General features: G+C 45.1%; 1 protein-coding gene across 1 annotated transcript; it reads left to right on the top strand.

Annotated features, from left to right (window-relative positions):
• The first annotated feature begins 757 nt into the window (after positions 1–757).
• Prdm13 (PR/SET domain 13) lies at positions 758–8251 on the top strand. The gene is given in 4 exon segments (XM_074065485.1): positions 758–1033; positions 2558–2689; positions 2986–3106; positions 6495–8251. Coding segments are annotated over 4 exon segments (2286 nt in total).
• Positions 8252–16012: the final 7761 nt, after the last annotated feature.

The raw sequence follows: 16012 nt of genomic DNA, 5'->3' as shown, positions 1-16012 counted from the left end.
GAACTGTAGGGAATAGCTGACCTCGCCTTCTCAAATTGTTTCGGAGGTTTCATATTTCGGGGCGAAATGAAGCAGAGGGAACAATTAGGGCGGTTCTAAATAGACAACTGGCCTGAACCCAATCCCCTGAAATGGTAATATGGTCGTTATTTAAAAAGTGTAGGTATTTTCTGGTGTTTTCCCATCAAGTACCTGCCTAATTTCTGTATGGCACACGCCAGAAATCAATAGAAGTTAACAAGTCCTCCAAACAGTCCCCATCTCTTTGTTTAATCTCCTTTACAATAAAGCCAGGGGGAGAGAATTAAAAATCTTTGAAGTAGACCAAGGCTCAAAGGAATCAGCCAAGTAGACTTAAAGTAGTCACTTATTTCCCAAAACTGGTTTGTCGGCGAACAATAAAAGGAAGTAAAATTTATGGAGAAATTATACAGTGGATTTGTCACTTAAAATATCGTAACTGTCTCAGGGACAATACCCCATGCTGAGGATTAATGGTCCCGCCGGACCTTTGATTCACCAGCGCCTTTTCTTCGCCCTTGACAAATTGGATTTTTAGGAATGGGAAGGTCGCCTGGACCATTGTGTGCTAGCCATTCAGAGGCCTCGATTATGCAGGGGGCTGAGGGAACCACTCCATGTGACCCTCTCGGGTGGGACTCTGCAGCTGCTTCACAGCGCAACTCTCTCACCAAACTCCGCGCCCTTGCGCTCGGGGTGCCAAAAAGCGCCCGCCCTGATTGAAAAGGCGCAGTGCATGCCCGCCAGCGTCACTCCGCGGGCGGAGGACGCACGTCGGGGCTCGGCTCCCTAGCTCGCAAGCGGCTTGGGCTGTGTCACTCGCGCCCTACGAAGGACCAGAGCGCCTGCCTTGGCGGCGAGGGTAACAATGCACGGAACTGCCCGAACTCCGGCCACCAGCGTGAATGCGGACTGCTGCATCCCCGCCGGCTTGCGCCTGGGGCCGGTGCCTGGCACCTTCAAGCTGGGCAAGTACCTGTCAGATCGCAGAGAGCCCGGGCCTAAGAAAAAGGTATTAGCCATTCCGACCTCTGGCTCCTGCCATTCGCCTCCCTTTGCCCTGATCCAGAAAAAGGGGTCGAGAGGGGGCAGTGAAGAAACGGGTACTTAAATTATTCTTATAATAATACCTGCTTATTCTGCCGAGCGGAAGGGGACTCTGATTATTCTTAGCATGTCTCATTGACTGAAGCTGGATGTGGGCCGGGCTGAGGGGAAAGAATGAGGTTAAGAGGGGACAGCCGCTGGGTGCAGAGCATCGGGCTCTCTACAGGACTCACCTCTGGTAATTCGCGGATTCCGCAGTGTTCTAGGGTGTCCTTAAGAAGGTGCAGGAGTCATCCCCCCCCACCCGCTCGCCTCGTTCTTTGGCTCTTTCTGCAAATGTACACTTTCTCTGGGGGGCACTGGGCGTCGAGGAATTTTTTCTTTCTACATGCTAATTTGAGGCTTATATTTGTCTTTAATAATTTAACCCCATTTCCTCCGAAAAAATGATTCTTGGGAGGGTCTCAGTTCCTGAAATACCCCCAGATTTTTCTCTCCGTGGATTTGCTTGTGGGTTTGGGGTAAATGGAGAGAGGGTGGCTATGACGCAGGCTCTGAGAGCTAGGGACGCCCACCGCGTTGGGCACTGGTTGGAGGAGTATGCAGTCGGGGTTTGAGAGTCCAGGGTCCCAACCAAGAGGCTCCAAGGGCAAACCTGTCAACTGTAACTCCCAAACGGCGTCAAGATCACTAACTACAGGGGGGCACTTAAAGGCTCAACCTGGGGGCGTCCCGGCTGCCAAGGACTTGCAAACAGCGATCAGGAAATGTAGGCATAGGGGAGAAGGACCTTGGATTTAGCAGCTGCCTAGAGCTTTCTCCTAAGAAGTATTTCTGGTGTCCAGCCAGCCAGACCGCATCTCCTTCTTGGTGCCATCAACCCTCTTGTCTCCCTTCCCACTCTTCAACAGTGGTTTGCTGTGCGCCACGCCTTCCTTTTTAAACGCAATTTAATTGCCTTTAAATAGACTGCTTGCTGCAGGCAAGATTTTTCTGCAGGCAGTTTGTTATTGTTTGGAGAATTTCACTGCTGGGCTCGCTTGCACCCAGGTGCAGCTGGAACTGGGAGGCGTGAGAAATGGGGAAGGGAGAAGGGTCGCTCTGGCCCCTGAGACCTACTTCGAAAGGAAACGTCTTTATCCAGGTGTTCGAGATACTCTCAGAACCGCATGTATGAGAGGTGGGACAGTGGTGCGGACTGTCTTGGTACAAAATGAGCCCAGGCGCTCAGGGAGGATGCCCTCATCCAGCCCTGTGTTGCCAAGGTGTGTGTGTATGGGGGGGGGGAGTAGGGGAAATGTTGTTCTAGCCAGTCTCTGCTCCTTCACTTTCCTCTAAGATAGGGCCCTAAGGAACTATATTCCTCCCCACAGCCCTTAGCAGCATTCTAAAGCGAATACAACTATTTTCCCAAGTTGGGTGGGAGGAGTATCCTCTGGGTTGTGGGCCTTGCATGGCACGGGAGGAACGACCACTGCTTACGTTGCAGGTACGCATGGTGAGAGGGGAGCTGGTGGACGAGTCGGGGGGCTCCCCTCCGGAGTGGATAGGGTTAATCCGGGCAGCCAGGAACCCCCAGGAACAGACTCTGGAAGCTATTGCAGACTTACCCGGAGGACAGGTACTGTGGGCTCCCTCCACCCTTGCCAATTCTATCTACCTAAGTGTCCCTAAGGTGGCCAATAATGTTAAGAGCAAAGTGCTTTACCTAGAGGTCTCATTTAAACGTTCCAATCACCTGTAAGGTAGATATTACTGTATTGTTTTCCTGTTGGATGAAGGATGAGATTCAGAGAGATCCAAGAGTTTCCCCAGGGACACACAGCGTCAGAATCGGGACTTGTACCTTTCTTCTAACTTGCGTTTTGACCCATTGCCCAGGAAATAACAAAGAAATTTCCTGTTTCTTGTGTTCAGATCTTCTACCGAGCATTGCGAGATGTCCAGCCAGGGGAAGAGCTGACTGTGTGGTATTCCAACTCCTTGGCTCAATGGTTCGACATCCCCACGACCGCAACTCCTACACACGATGAGAAAGGTACCGCCTCTGAGCAAGCCTCAAGGACAGCGTGGGTGGGCGAGAATCCAGCCCTCTTAGGGTCTTGGAAGGCATCTTCAAATCGGAAGGGCTATTTTCTCCAATTGTGTAAAACTGAATTCATGTTTCCTATATAAGCAGAGAGGAAACCTTAACACCATTTACTTAAACTCAAAAACAAGACAGTAACAGTAATAATTTGGTTCACAATGACAAGGGAGAACACTCTTTATGAACTTCATGAGAACGTTCTTTCCTATGGTATACCCAAAATGACACTTATTTACTCAATTAAGAATCAATGAAGGAATCTTAAAATATTGTTATAGTAATTACACCATGAGTTCTAGAGAGCATAGCTCAAACTTAAATGCTTTTACAAGGTGGAAAGGCACCTCTTCTTTACTGGTTTTGGAGAATGTATTTCTACAGAATTTTAGAAGCATTACGGTACTTACAGCTAGTCAGTTGGCAGATACTAAGGCTTTTCCGTTTAAATGGTATTCATTTCCCCCTCCTAAATCTACTTAAATTGAATCTGGGATGTCTCCCAGTTTCTTCTCAGATTTATTTGATCCCTTCCAAAGCCAAGAGCGGATTTATGCAAATTAAGCTGCAGCAACTAAAGAGAAAAAACATTTTCAAACCTTCCCTAGAACACTGAAGAAGCCTTCCTGTGGAAATAGTCTGGGAGGTGCTAAAATAGCTAAGATCTTCAGAATTCCTTTTCATACATAAAGCATTCATGGCTTTTTTTTCCTTTGCCAATTAGTTTGTCTGTAATTTCTCCTAATGACCTATTTATTGTTTAGAGAACATAAAAAATGCTGTGAAATATTTCAACACACTCCCCCTTCTGAATTGCTGCTCAATTATCTACTTTTAGTAATAGATATAGAGAAATCAATAAAAATGTGGAGATTAGGAAACACTTTTTGAATAAGACAGAATGAAGTTTTTTTCAGAACAATGAATTATTTTGTTTCAAAGTATCACTGTCCTCTGTAAATCAATTCTATTTTTATTTTGTGAATAGATTTGTATATACGATATGCATAAGAATTATCCTAATGTAGTTTGTTCCTTGAATCACATCATCAAAATTCCATTGACAAGTTCTTTAAATAAAAGAGAAGTGTAACAGCCCCATAGTGGAGAACTCTCAAAACTGCTACTGTAGAACAAATTGGAAGGCTATTGGCTTTTAGGGACCAGTCATTTCTGTACAGAACTGTTAGGTACTCCCAAGTAGTGCAAAAGCAACTTGTTTGAATGGTGACCCTTATGTTTTTATTTCAGCCAACTGATTTTTATAAACACCATATTGTACAGATAAAAAACCCCCCACCATTTTCCTTTCACGGACAGCATGGGTTATTTTGAATCTGACATCCTCAGCTTGGAGATGTTTAAAATCTTGACCACTTTAGTTACATGAACGGAAAGGAGGCAAAGTCCCTTATGAAATGTGTTTGATACACTTTGTATGAGTTAGATCTTAGAATCTGCAGAACGTGTTAGTTAAAACAAACTGCAAAAGAAATTCATTGACAGAAAACACATATTTTGCTCTTTTTTTTTTTTTTTTGGCATTGGAGTTTGGAGTCAGGGCTTTGAGCTTGCTAGGCGGGTGCTCTACCACTGAGCCATGCCTCCAGCAGTATTTTGTTTAAATCTTGGAAAGAAGAAGAAATAAGTAGGGATGTCATCTCTTCTTCCCAATACTGGCTAATTTCAACTTCATAGTAAGATCAAGGAAATTACTACCCCTTCATTTTAAGAACAGTTTATTTGGCTTTGCATTGACTGAGACATTTGGGGACAGACTCAAAGCTCTCTAAAAAGAGGTGCTGAGAGGGAGATTCTGAATTTAAGAAAGGTTAAGCTAGTAAATCAACACACTAAGAAAACCCAGAGGATCACTTCCCTCTCTCGTTTTTTCAAGATTTATTTTACACAGATGCTCTATACAAGGTAACAGGAATATTGCCATGGTTTATGTCTTTCATAAACAATTAGAATAGGGTCTCATAGCAAATACTCCTCTCTCCTTTTTTCCTTGGCCTCTACTGGAATAAATTGCAAACTGCTTCTCATCTGAACTTTGTTATTTAGGGGGTCTACTTTCTTTAAGCAAAGCCAAAGTTTACCAGAAGGGAAGAAGCTATGGAATTTTTTTCCCTTGCTGTTTCTGCAGTAATGTTTTAAAATTTTAAGTTGCTTGTATATATGGAGGAAGAATTTAACTTTTCCATTAAGTTTTAAGACGTATATACTTTGGATACTTCCTAGTTGCTCAATAAACTTCTTTCTCATTGCAAGATTACGCTTTTATTATTTCATAGGGAAATAATATGACCTTTTTGAACAGAAATCAGAATCTGTCTTGTACATACAGATCCTGGCAAAAAATTTTAAGAATGCTAATAATACAAAACACACAAAAAAAGGATTTGACACCAGGAAGCTAGTACTGGTAAAGAATCCTGAACTTATTAAAAGCTGACTATCTCTGTCTTTCTGTCTCACTTATGTAGATCTATGTAATAAAACATACACTAAAGTATCTTCTCCAAGTACTTTGCTAAGCTTGGATTTGTGCAACTATCTAGGAGTTAATTACAGGTAGAACAACTGACAAGACAATGTAACATCATCCTTCTTAGAATATCACCATTCCTTTCTAGAATTCAGGAGATGGGATTTTTTTTTTCCTCTCATGAAATTAAATGGGGTTAAAGAGGAAATAAAGATACAAATAATTTTGAAGAATAGCAAATCATAATCCCTATGTGGTCCTTCAGTTGGTCACGCTCCAGGAAAACCTCAGGCAAAGTGTTTATGACTGGGAGGGGGTAGAGAGAGTGGGTAGTGAACACAAAAGACATTGTTCTATGAAAAGGAATGATTACATATGGCCCATACATACAGGATATTGTCTCGCCTGGTAATGAGGCGCTCACGACTATTAGATTGGCCTTTGTTCAGTTTATCCAAACTCCTTGACATACGCCACCTATTCTGCAAACGCCAACAGATGGGCCCAGGCATAGGACAGCCTCAACACTTGATTTAAAGCAACAGCTGCTCTCTGCTCTTTCCTGGCCAGCCTGCCTGAGCGCTGTCCTTCCAACGGAGATTTGCTCAGATGGTCCAGAGGAAGTCTTCCTTGGAAAGGACCAGGTCACTCCTCCTGTTCTTTCAGTAGACCTAGAGATTGGAGGCAGTGACAAGGGATTGCCACTGGTCCTTGATACACTGGGACTACCGAACTCACTTATTTGCCTGCCCCAGGAATACTCCTGCTTTGCCTTGTATAAACTGGCGGTTGCTTTCAGTCTTCCTTGTTCTTCTCTCACCGGGTCGCTTTTCCACTTTCTCCCCCTAGGCGAAGAGCGCTACATTTGCTGGTACTGCTGGAGGACGTTTAGATACCCCAACAGCCTTAAGGCACACCTGCGTTTCCACTGCGTGCTCAGCGGCGGCGGAGGCCGCGCCTTCCTGCACCACGACCACACGGCTCGCTCGGGCGCTGCCCCAGCGGCGGATAGCCTTGGCCTCTCCCCAAAACCCGTGGCACCTGATCTCTCCGCCCCCGCCCAGACAGGCACTTTGCGGCCCCAACCGCAGGCACCTCAACTCCCTCAGGCCTGCGGGGCGCGGGAGAGCATCAAGCGCGAGGCCTCCTCTGCTCCCTCGGCCACCTCGCCACCCCCGGGCAAGTGGGGACCGCCCAAGAAGGGCAAGGAGCAGTCAGACCGGGCCTTGGACATGAGCGGGGCAGCACGAGCGCATGGCCACTTCCTCAGCATCGTGGGCGGCTCCCCAGCGGGTAGCGGTGGCCTGGCTTTCTACCCCGGCGTGCGCTCAGCTTTCAAACCCGCTGGTTTGGCCAGGGTGGCCGCACATAGCGACCCTTACCGGGAAGAGGGTGGTGGCAAGCAGGGGACCGGCCTCGCCTTGGGCAGGCTACTGAGCGGGGGTCGGGCAGGCGGGCGACCCGGGAGTAGCGACAACCCGGTGGCGGGAGGCGCCGGCCACCACCATCACCACCATGCGCACCACCATCACCCCAAGTGCCTGCTCGCGGGAGACACGCCGCCACCGCCGCCTCCGCCTGGCCTGCCTTGCTCCGGACCCCTGCGCGGTTTCCCTCTGCTCCCGGGCCACCCGGAAGAGGTGTCCGCCTTCAAGCACGTGGAGCGCACCCCGCCCGCCGCCGCCGCCGCCACCGCGTTTCCCGGCGCACGTTACGCGCAGCTGCCCCCTGCGCCCGGGCTGCCACTCGAGCGCTGCGCTCTGCCGCCCCTCGACGCGGGCGGGCTCAAGGCCTATCCGGGTGGCGAGTGCAGCCACCTGCCCGCAGTCATGCCGGCCTTCACCGTGTACAACGGGGAACTGCTCTATGGCTCCCCGGCCACGGCTGCGTATTACCCGCTCAAACTGCACTTTGGCGGACTGCTCAAATATCCGGAGTCCATCTCCTACTTAAGTGGGCCCGCAGCGGCCGCGGCTGCAGCGGCGGCAGCTGCGGCTGCCCTAAGCCCAGCAGAGCTGGGCTCCCTGGCCAGCATCGACCGGGAGATCGCCATGCACACGCAGCAGCTGTCGGAGATGGCAGCCGGGAAGGGCCGCGGCCGCCTGGATTCAGGGACGCTGCCGTCGGCTGTCGTGGCTGCGGGTGGCGCTGGGGGTGGCGGCAGCGGGGGAGGCGGCGCGGGCAAGCCCAAAACGGGCCACCTGTGCCTCTACTGCGGCAAGCTGTATTCGCGCAAGTATGGGCTCAAGATTCACATGCGGACGCATACAGGCTACAAGCCACTCAAGTGCAAAGTGTGCCTGCGGCCCTTTGGCGACCCCAGCAATCTCAACAAGCACATCCGACTGCACGCCGAGGGCAACACGCCCTATCGGTGTGAGTTCTGCGGCAAGGTGCTCGTGCGCCGCCGGGACCTGGAGCGCCACGTCAAGTCCCGTCACCCTGGCCAGAGCTTGCTCGCCAAGGCGGGCGATGGCCCGGGCGCTGAGCCCGGCTATCCTCTGGAGCCTGGGGATCCCAAAAGCGACGACAGTGATGTGGACGTCTGCTTCACGGACGACCAGAGCGACCCCGAGGCCGGGGGCAATGGCGAGCACGACACCTAACGAGTCTTCCGGGGAAGGGGCGGGGACGTGGACCGAGAGGGGGTGGGGCTCTGTTGTGGGCGAGAATGAAATTGTAATGTTGAGAAAAGGGATCTAGTAGACAAAATTGTTTGGGGGAAGGTGTCGGATTTGGAACAGTGAGAAGTCCCAGTGCCAGTGCTGAAACTCAGCAAAGGCTCAGAGCAGCCTGCGGGTGGTGGGACTCTTTGCCCCCAGGCCTCTAGACTCCTCGGATAGCTCCCCTCTCTGCCTTCCCTTTGCCATACCACAGGCGGTCTGCTCTTGGAGTTCGAGATCACGATTGTAGCTGCCACGTATTTTTAAAAATTCTTTTTTTTGTGTGGGGGAAATTGTGCCTTTTGAAACGTTTTGTGTGAATTTTACCTTAGCATTTCACTGCATAGGCAAAAGTCACAGCAGTAGATGTGACATCAATATACTTGTTTCCATTTCATCTGTTTTCACGTCAAAGACGACTACTTGCCGCATTGAATACACGGTGGTAGCTGGTGTACAAATTGGTCACTTTGCAATTATTTATGAGAGACTAATGATAAATGTAAAATATCTAAAGCATGAATCTAAGAGCACGCAATATATAATTTTAAAGAAAATGTCCTATTTGGTAGAGTACCAGTGTGTATGTTGTTTTATAACGAATGATGTACAGTGGGTACAGTATTTTGGTCTTGGTTCCAGCTTGTGCAATCTTTAAGAAAAATAAAGATACAAATGAGAGTCTGTTCACTTGGTATTTTCAGAAGACTGTTTAAAGAAATAGTTTGATTTGAAAACATCTCTCAAGGAGACTGCACAATAAGTCACAGGACACTTGGATCCTTTGATTATTCACAGAATTAATGTTAATCATATTCCATCAGGAAAATATACAGTTTTTGGTATGGTCATTTCACAGGTGCCCAGATAGCAGGCAAAAACAGCTGGTTTCTAAAACCATTGTTAATCATACTAAGTGTTTTCATGTTTACTGAAATGAGCTAAGAACCTTCAAGGAAACCCCAAACACATATATTCCCTTGTCAAAAAGAATTATGGAACTGTAGAAGCACTATTCCTTGCATGTTGACAAAACTTACCTTGAGGACAAAAAAGGAAATTCATTCAGTGCCTTTTATGATCTATACATTTTAGTATTCACTAAACAGTAAAAGATCGTCTATTTTGTTGGAGGTGCATCAGTTTTTTTCCTCCATGTACTTCTTCCAACAATCTTGTGCTGTCATTATTGGTCCCATTTTTTCGGAGGAGGAAACATATATTTCAAGGCTACTGGGAGGCCCATAATTAGAATAACAAAGTTAACAGCAATGACTAGGTCTGGTGGAGTGGCTTAAGTCGCAGAGTGCCAATCTCACACTAGCAAGCCTGAGGCTGGGAGTTCAAGTCCCAGTACTGCCATGTTAAAAAAAAAAAAGCTAAAATGGACATTATAAAGAGTATAATTATTGGGTTAAAATAGGAAGACACCCTACTCCTCCCCATACACACTCTGGAGAAGTGGAGAATTAGGCCCTTAGCTAAGGGTAGGTACTCTTAAGAGCACAGTTCTGTAGCAATTTTCTCAGAGGTTGGCTCAAAGATTCTGGTAGGTCACCAGAAGGTCTAGGTATGATGCTGATGATTGAACTCAGTTAAATATGCCCTTTATTTTCTGAATCCTGAATGCTTTGGAAATCTCCACTGCTGTCTCTCTGTTGCGAACACTGCTTCAGTCACAGGTGGTTGGCAGGAACTTTTTCTGGCACATCACAACAGGAGGCATGGTGGGGGAGGGCTGTGATTTCTATTTGATGGTGACCTTCAAAAAGATTTTTGCAATGAGATATATCATTGGAATTACAGGTTTTTAGTGTTAGCTGGCCAGAAAATGTTTTACTTTATAAGAGACAGCCTAAAGGGGGAAAATGTGTGGATTACACATAGAAACGTGGTGATAAAGATACTACCATTTATTGAGGACTTACTCTGTGTAAGCCTTATGCTACGTGCAGTTCTTTCCTCTCTATACTGTGGGAGTATGGACTTAACCCACCAGGTTCAGGGATGGTTTTGCCACACAGGACTGGAAGTGAACCCAAGTGTTTGCTTGCTAAATCTGGGTTCCAAGAGTTCAGACCTTCTTACCACCTGCTTAGGATCATGGTCCTGTTCTCTATAAATTTATTGCTTGGAAACAATTCCACCCTTGTAGTAGAGTATTGGGAAACTTTTGAAATTATGTCATGTAAGTTCTCAGGAAAATGAAAAAGCCTGCTCAAATTTGAAGCACGGGAAAAGTTCTATCAGCTGTAAAATATCAAGAGCCTTTTAAATCTATGTTCAATATTTTATATTGGGCATTAAGATATAATTTGGGCATTGGACTATTTTGCTCACCGAAATAAATCAGACACACTTTGGGTATTACAACCCCAGTTTCTAGTTCAGTATTAACTCCTGTAACTCTTGTTTTGTGTGAAAATAGCCCACAAATAATTTAATTAATTAAAATAGTTTAGTCAAAAGAAATACATTGAGAATCGATAAAGATTTAATGAAACAAACAATATTCTGACCTTCTGTTTCTCCTTTTTTTTTGGTGGTGCTGGGGTTTGAACACTCAGGACTTCACCCTTGCCAGGCAGGCACTCTACTACTTGAGTCATGCCTCCAGCCTTCTCCATTTGTAACTTGATGTCTGCTAGAAGTTATTAGAATAGGTTCTAATATAAAAATGAAAATTGAACATAGATTTGAAAGGCTCCTCATTACAGGTTGCTTGCTATTCTCCACAGGTTGCCTCAGATAACTTCTATATTTGCTCATGTATGTGCATACTAACATAGATGGTTAATGCAATTATTTATTTCAATGTCAAATCAGTGGTACACAATCAGGAACAAGAATATTACTTATTCTAAGTGGCTCAGTTGAATTAACATTTCTCAAATTACTTCCTTCTGTCTGCTATCCCTTTCTCTCCATTCTTTCCACCTAATCACTCTTATCCCAGTGACCACAACTACCTTTGAGGGTAATGCTAAAGCCACAGGACATTTCCAAGATTCTAACAGAAAATTTTGTATCTAAAGATTAAAACATAAGATATGAAAATTCAGGTCTTTTAGAAGCGAAAGATTCTAGATTCTTTGGACCTAGTTAATTTGGGCATTAAAATGTTTTGCTAACCAAAATAAATCAGACACATCTGAGTTTTAGTCTTGCCTCTTGCACTTCCTGGTTTGATATCCCGAGTTTCTCTATTGCCACAATTTCCTCATTTATAAAACAATGCAAAAAAGCAAAGGCAGATGTGAACGTTAAATGAGTTGATAGTAATCACATCTATCAAACAATGTAACTTTAGCAACCCTTACACTTTCATTCCAAAACCACAAAACTGAGGAGTTGGGGGGTTGATCCCCTTTTATAGCATAAGCATCTTTTTATCAGGAGACACTCTCCTCTCGGTTCACTTCTAGCTCCAGCAACATCAGTAAGTTAATGACCTTCCAAACTTAAGGAGAAACTTCTTCAGACCTCTTATCAGATTATCTTTCCATTTTGTGCCCAGACACCAGATCCAGTGGTTTATTGCTGTGAATTACGCGGAAGCAAGAAGGCTTTTTCGTTTGTTTCACCGGTTTCTGAAACGCTTGGCTGGGCCAGTGAGGGTTGAGCTTAAACAGAAACATTCAGTAGAGGTGAGACACATGCACCTCCCTTCCTGAGCCTAGCAGAGAGCCAGGAACCAAGCAGGAAGCGCAAGCCCGCAAGGCTTTACTACTCTGGGGAAAGTGAAGTTACTGTCTGTTCTCCGGGAAAGGCAAGTGGTTAGGACCGCAGGTCATCAGAGCTAGAAGAGCAGTGGAAGTGGGGGTGGGGCGTTCCAAAGCCAAGAGGGCTGTGGTCGTCTCAGCCCTTTACTCCGGGGGCTCCTATGGTCTCCTCCCTCGGAGCCAGGGCCGCTATTGGTGGCGGGCTGCAGCGCGCGAAGGTGTTGGGAAGGCGCTGCCTGGCTGGAGCTCTGCGAGTGGCTGCGGATAGAGCAGGTGCAGCGGCGTCGGGGCGGACGCTGTGAGCGCGCCAGCAGCTTTCTGCGCTCCTGACGCTCAGTTTCGCTCTCCATGGGAACAGGTTTCCCAGTTTGGGTTGGGGCAAAGGTGTGGGAGTTTCAGGGAGTCTAGGAGTCCAGTTCAGGAATCCCCACCCCTCCCGCACAGGCGGGAGTGACAGCCCGAACTAGTCCTTGTTCAGTTCCTGGTCCCGCTGTGGCGGGGAGCTGCGCACCAGCACCGTGAGCCCTCGCCATCTGCCGGCTTCCCAAAGGGAAGAGGGCAGAGGCGCTGTTGCAGAGGTCAGACGTGACGCTTGGCCACCCAGGTGTGAGCTGTGAAGGAGAGGACCCAACAGACGGCAGGGCCAACGTGTTTAGTTCCAGAAGGAGTGTGATGCTCGCTCTGGGCTGGGTGACCTTCCTACAAAAGATGAAAGGAGAGCTTCTGTCATCTCCGACTATAGTTTAATTCAAATTAGGTGAAAACGTTGTAGACAGACAACTTGTTAATGCCTTTGACTTGGAAACCATCGGAAGGTCCTTCAAGAGGGACCAAGATTGGGTAGACTATATGAGTACGCGTAGCCCCGGTGAGGACACTGATTTTTATTTCAAGTACAATATGTTTTAATTATTTAAATGTTAACATCTCGTGTAAATAGCAGCTGAAAACTAAAGGACAAGTTCATTAAAGAATGTAAAAGCTATAGCATAAAAAACAAATGTGGGTGATTTGAGTTAAACAGATTAAGAGATATGTTGTCATGTCGAGTGAAAAACCTATTAAAAATAAAATATGTTAGATATCTAAATATAATGAGTATTCTCAACTTTTTTCCTATCCATATGCCTCTGCATAATTTTATATTGTAGGAAACGACTGCAAATACTGCAAATATTTTTACTATTGGCACTAGAATAATTTTCCTGGTAGTTACTTGAAGTAGAAAATTATTTAAAATCTAGTGTTCCATGCAAGCTGTACTTGAATGGGAGACATTCAAATCCAGTGATTTGACTAGAAAGCCTTAGGTGTAAATGTCTTATCTGGCAGGAAATACAGTGAAAAGAGATGCAATAACCAATGACTTTACAGAAGAACATAGTGAACGTCAAATATTTCTTTAATTTTTTTGTAATTCCCTGAAAAAAAGGCAGAGAGATAAAATTCTATAGTTGACACTGAGCAGTTGATTCTTGAATTATCACCTTAAGGAAAATGTGGACATGACCAGGTCAGATTCAAGTTCATTTGAGGGCATTGGACCATAGGTAGAATGTATCTGTGAGCAATAAAATGCTTTCAGGTATGCTAAAAGTCAATCCAATTAGAAATGAGTCAATGTGGGCTGTCACATTTCATTAGTTTGTGATTTTCAGAAAGCAGGAGAAAGAAATGCCTTAGCAACCAAGAAAATGTGGAGAGAAGAAAATACATTATGGAGTATATGCGTCTGAATTATTGAAAGTTAACATGTTGAAATTTGATCTCAAGTTACTGGCTTTGCCATTTCTAGGTATTTGTACATTAACTACAGTTGTTTCCAAAATCTATTTGTGTATTGCTGTCTTGAATTGATAGTTGGGACATCGTGGGTTTTTTTTGGTGTGTGTGTGTGTGTGTGTGTGTGTGTGTTTCTGGGGATTAAACCTAGGGCCTTGTGAATGCTAGGCAAACACTTAGCCACTGAGCTACATTCCCAGCCCTTGGGACACCATGATTTTTATGTTGGCCAATATTCTTATAAAAATGAGAAAAAATATTCTCACTTAAGGTTTTCTTAATATCCTTTATTTCATTAAATCTTCACTATCTCATTTAGTCGTTGTAACAATCAATTTAACTGATAAGGGAAATGAGGCTTAGGTTTCTCAGCTAGCTAGAAATAGTCCCAAGATTCATTCTTATCCTACTGACTCCACAGCTTCACTCTTAACATACTTTGTGTTTTTTAAAACACTGTTATCTGATGAATGAGGTGTCCAAAAATTCAGTTTGAATACTTTGTATTTCCAATAAGTTGTTTTTCAGGATGATGATGAGGTAAACTGAAAGATCAGTGGGTTCCTAGACTTTTTCAGCTGGAAGCAGAGTTAATGTAGAACCCATCTTTGGCTTATTACATACTAGAAATCATTTGGATTCTGGCATGCCCCTATATGGTAGAGTTCAGTCCAGTCTAACCTGGCTTGATCTTTTTAGACACTAATGTGTAAATAGGAGTGGGTCTAGAATGTTCTACCTGAAGATTGGGGACCCTAGGAAGAAATCATGATGGTTTGATTCTGTTGAGATTTTTTTCAGGACTTCTGTGCACTGCAAGAGAATCACCCAAGTTAGGATCTTAAAAAGTTCTTAAGTCTCCTAGCATCCTGTGGGATTGGAGCTCACTTGTGGTGTGGGTCCATTAACTTTCAAACTTTTCATAAGTAGCAAGCTGGATTTGTGGGAGTCTGGGAAGGGCAGATGTGGAGGTGGGACTGGTTGGCTTGAAGTTGCTCTGCTGATGACAGTGTTGAGGGTGGTCACAAAGACAGAAATCCAGGGTCAACATTAAAATAGGATGCCAGGCACACCATCACCTGGCAGGTGCCAGGCTAAGGCAGAACCCTTATGGATACAGGCAGCAGAATGGGACCATATAGAACAAGATTGGGAGGGAATAGATAAAAGGGAGAAGGGTAAGACCTAAAACAACTGGAGCCTGGAGTTAGGTATTTTCTTAAAAGTTAAATTTGCATTTCATATAGGTGACAGCTTCATGTTCAAATGTCAAAACAATAAGTAAATGCATATTTAGGGGTCTTATTCCCACATCTCTGTATTTCCCTGTCAACCCAAGATTACCACCTCAGCTACCTGTATTGTGAAATTCCAGACCATTCTAAGACCTGTACTTTATATTGTGTTTTACTTCTTAAAGTGGACCCCTCCAAATTCCATGAGTTTCAGAACCAGCAAAATCTAGATCTGTACTTTGTAGTTATTTATTACCATTTCTTATATACTCCTAAACTTTCCCTTTGAAGTATAAACAAACAAGAATGGATATATTCTTTTCTCCTTTTTTGCAGTATTGGGGCTTGAACTCAGGGCCTACACCTTGAGCAACTCCATAAGCCTTCCCCCACTTTTTTTGTGATGGATATTTTTCAAGATAGGGTCTCGAGAACTATTCGCCCAAGTTGGCTTTGAACCACGATCCTCCTGATCTCTGCCTCCTCCTGAGTAGCTAGGATTACAGGCATAAGCCACAGGTGCCTGGCAAGAATGGATATATTCTTATTTCCTCCTTATGATAAAAACTTAATATCTCCTGTTAAATATCTTGCTTACAAAAAATACTGCATCCTGGCGTTCTTTCCATAACATTTAAAGACATCTTCCTCATTCTTTTTTCCCTTCTACTGGTGAATACTATCCTATTGTGTAGATGTACACAGATTATTTACCCCATTCTGTTGGTGGACATTAAGGTTGTTCTGAATGTTTCAATGAATAACTTGCACAAAGTGATTTTGTAGGAAGGGCCAGACATGTTTAAGAAGGTGTTATTGCTTTGATTACAGTGGGGAGGAAACCATGGAGGACACTGAGCTGGCTAGGAAAGTGTCAGAACCGAAGCGGCCTCTAGCAGATGGATGATTGGCTAATGGTTTTACTCAGTCCTTCCCTCCATACTTGGAAGATTCAACCACTTTAG

The sequence above is a fragment of the Castor canadensis genome, chromosome 1 (genome assembly GCF_047511655.1).
Source record: "Castor canadensis chromosome 1, mCasCan1.hap1v2, whole genome shotgun sequence".
Lineage (NCBI taxonomy): Eukaryota > Metazoa > Chordata > Mammalia > Rodentia > Castoridae > Castor > Castor canadensis.
Note: the sequence above shows the minus strand (reverse complement) of the source record. Positions and strands in the feature narration are given on the sequence as shown.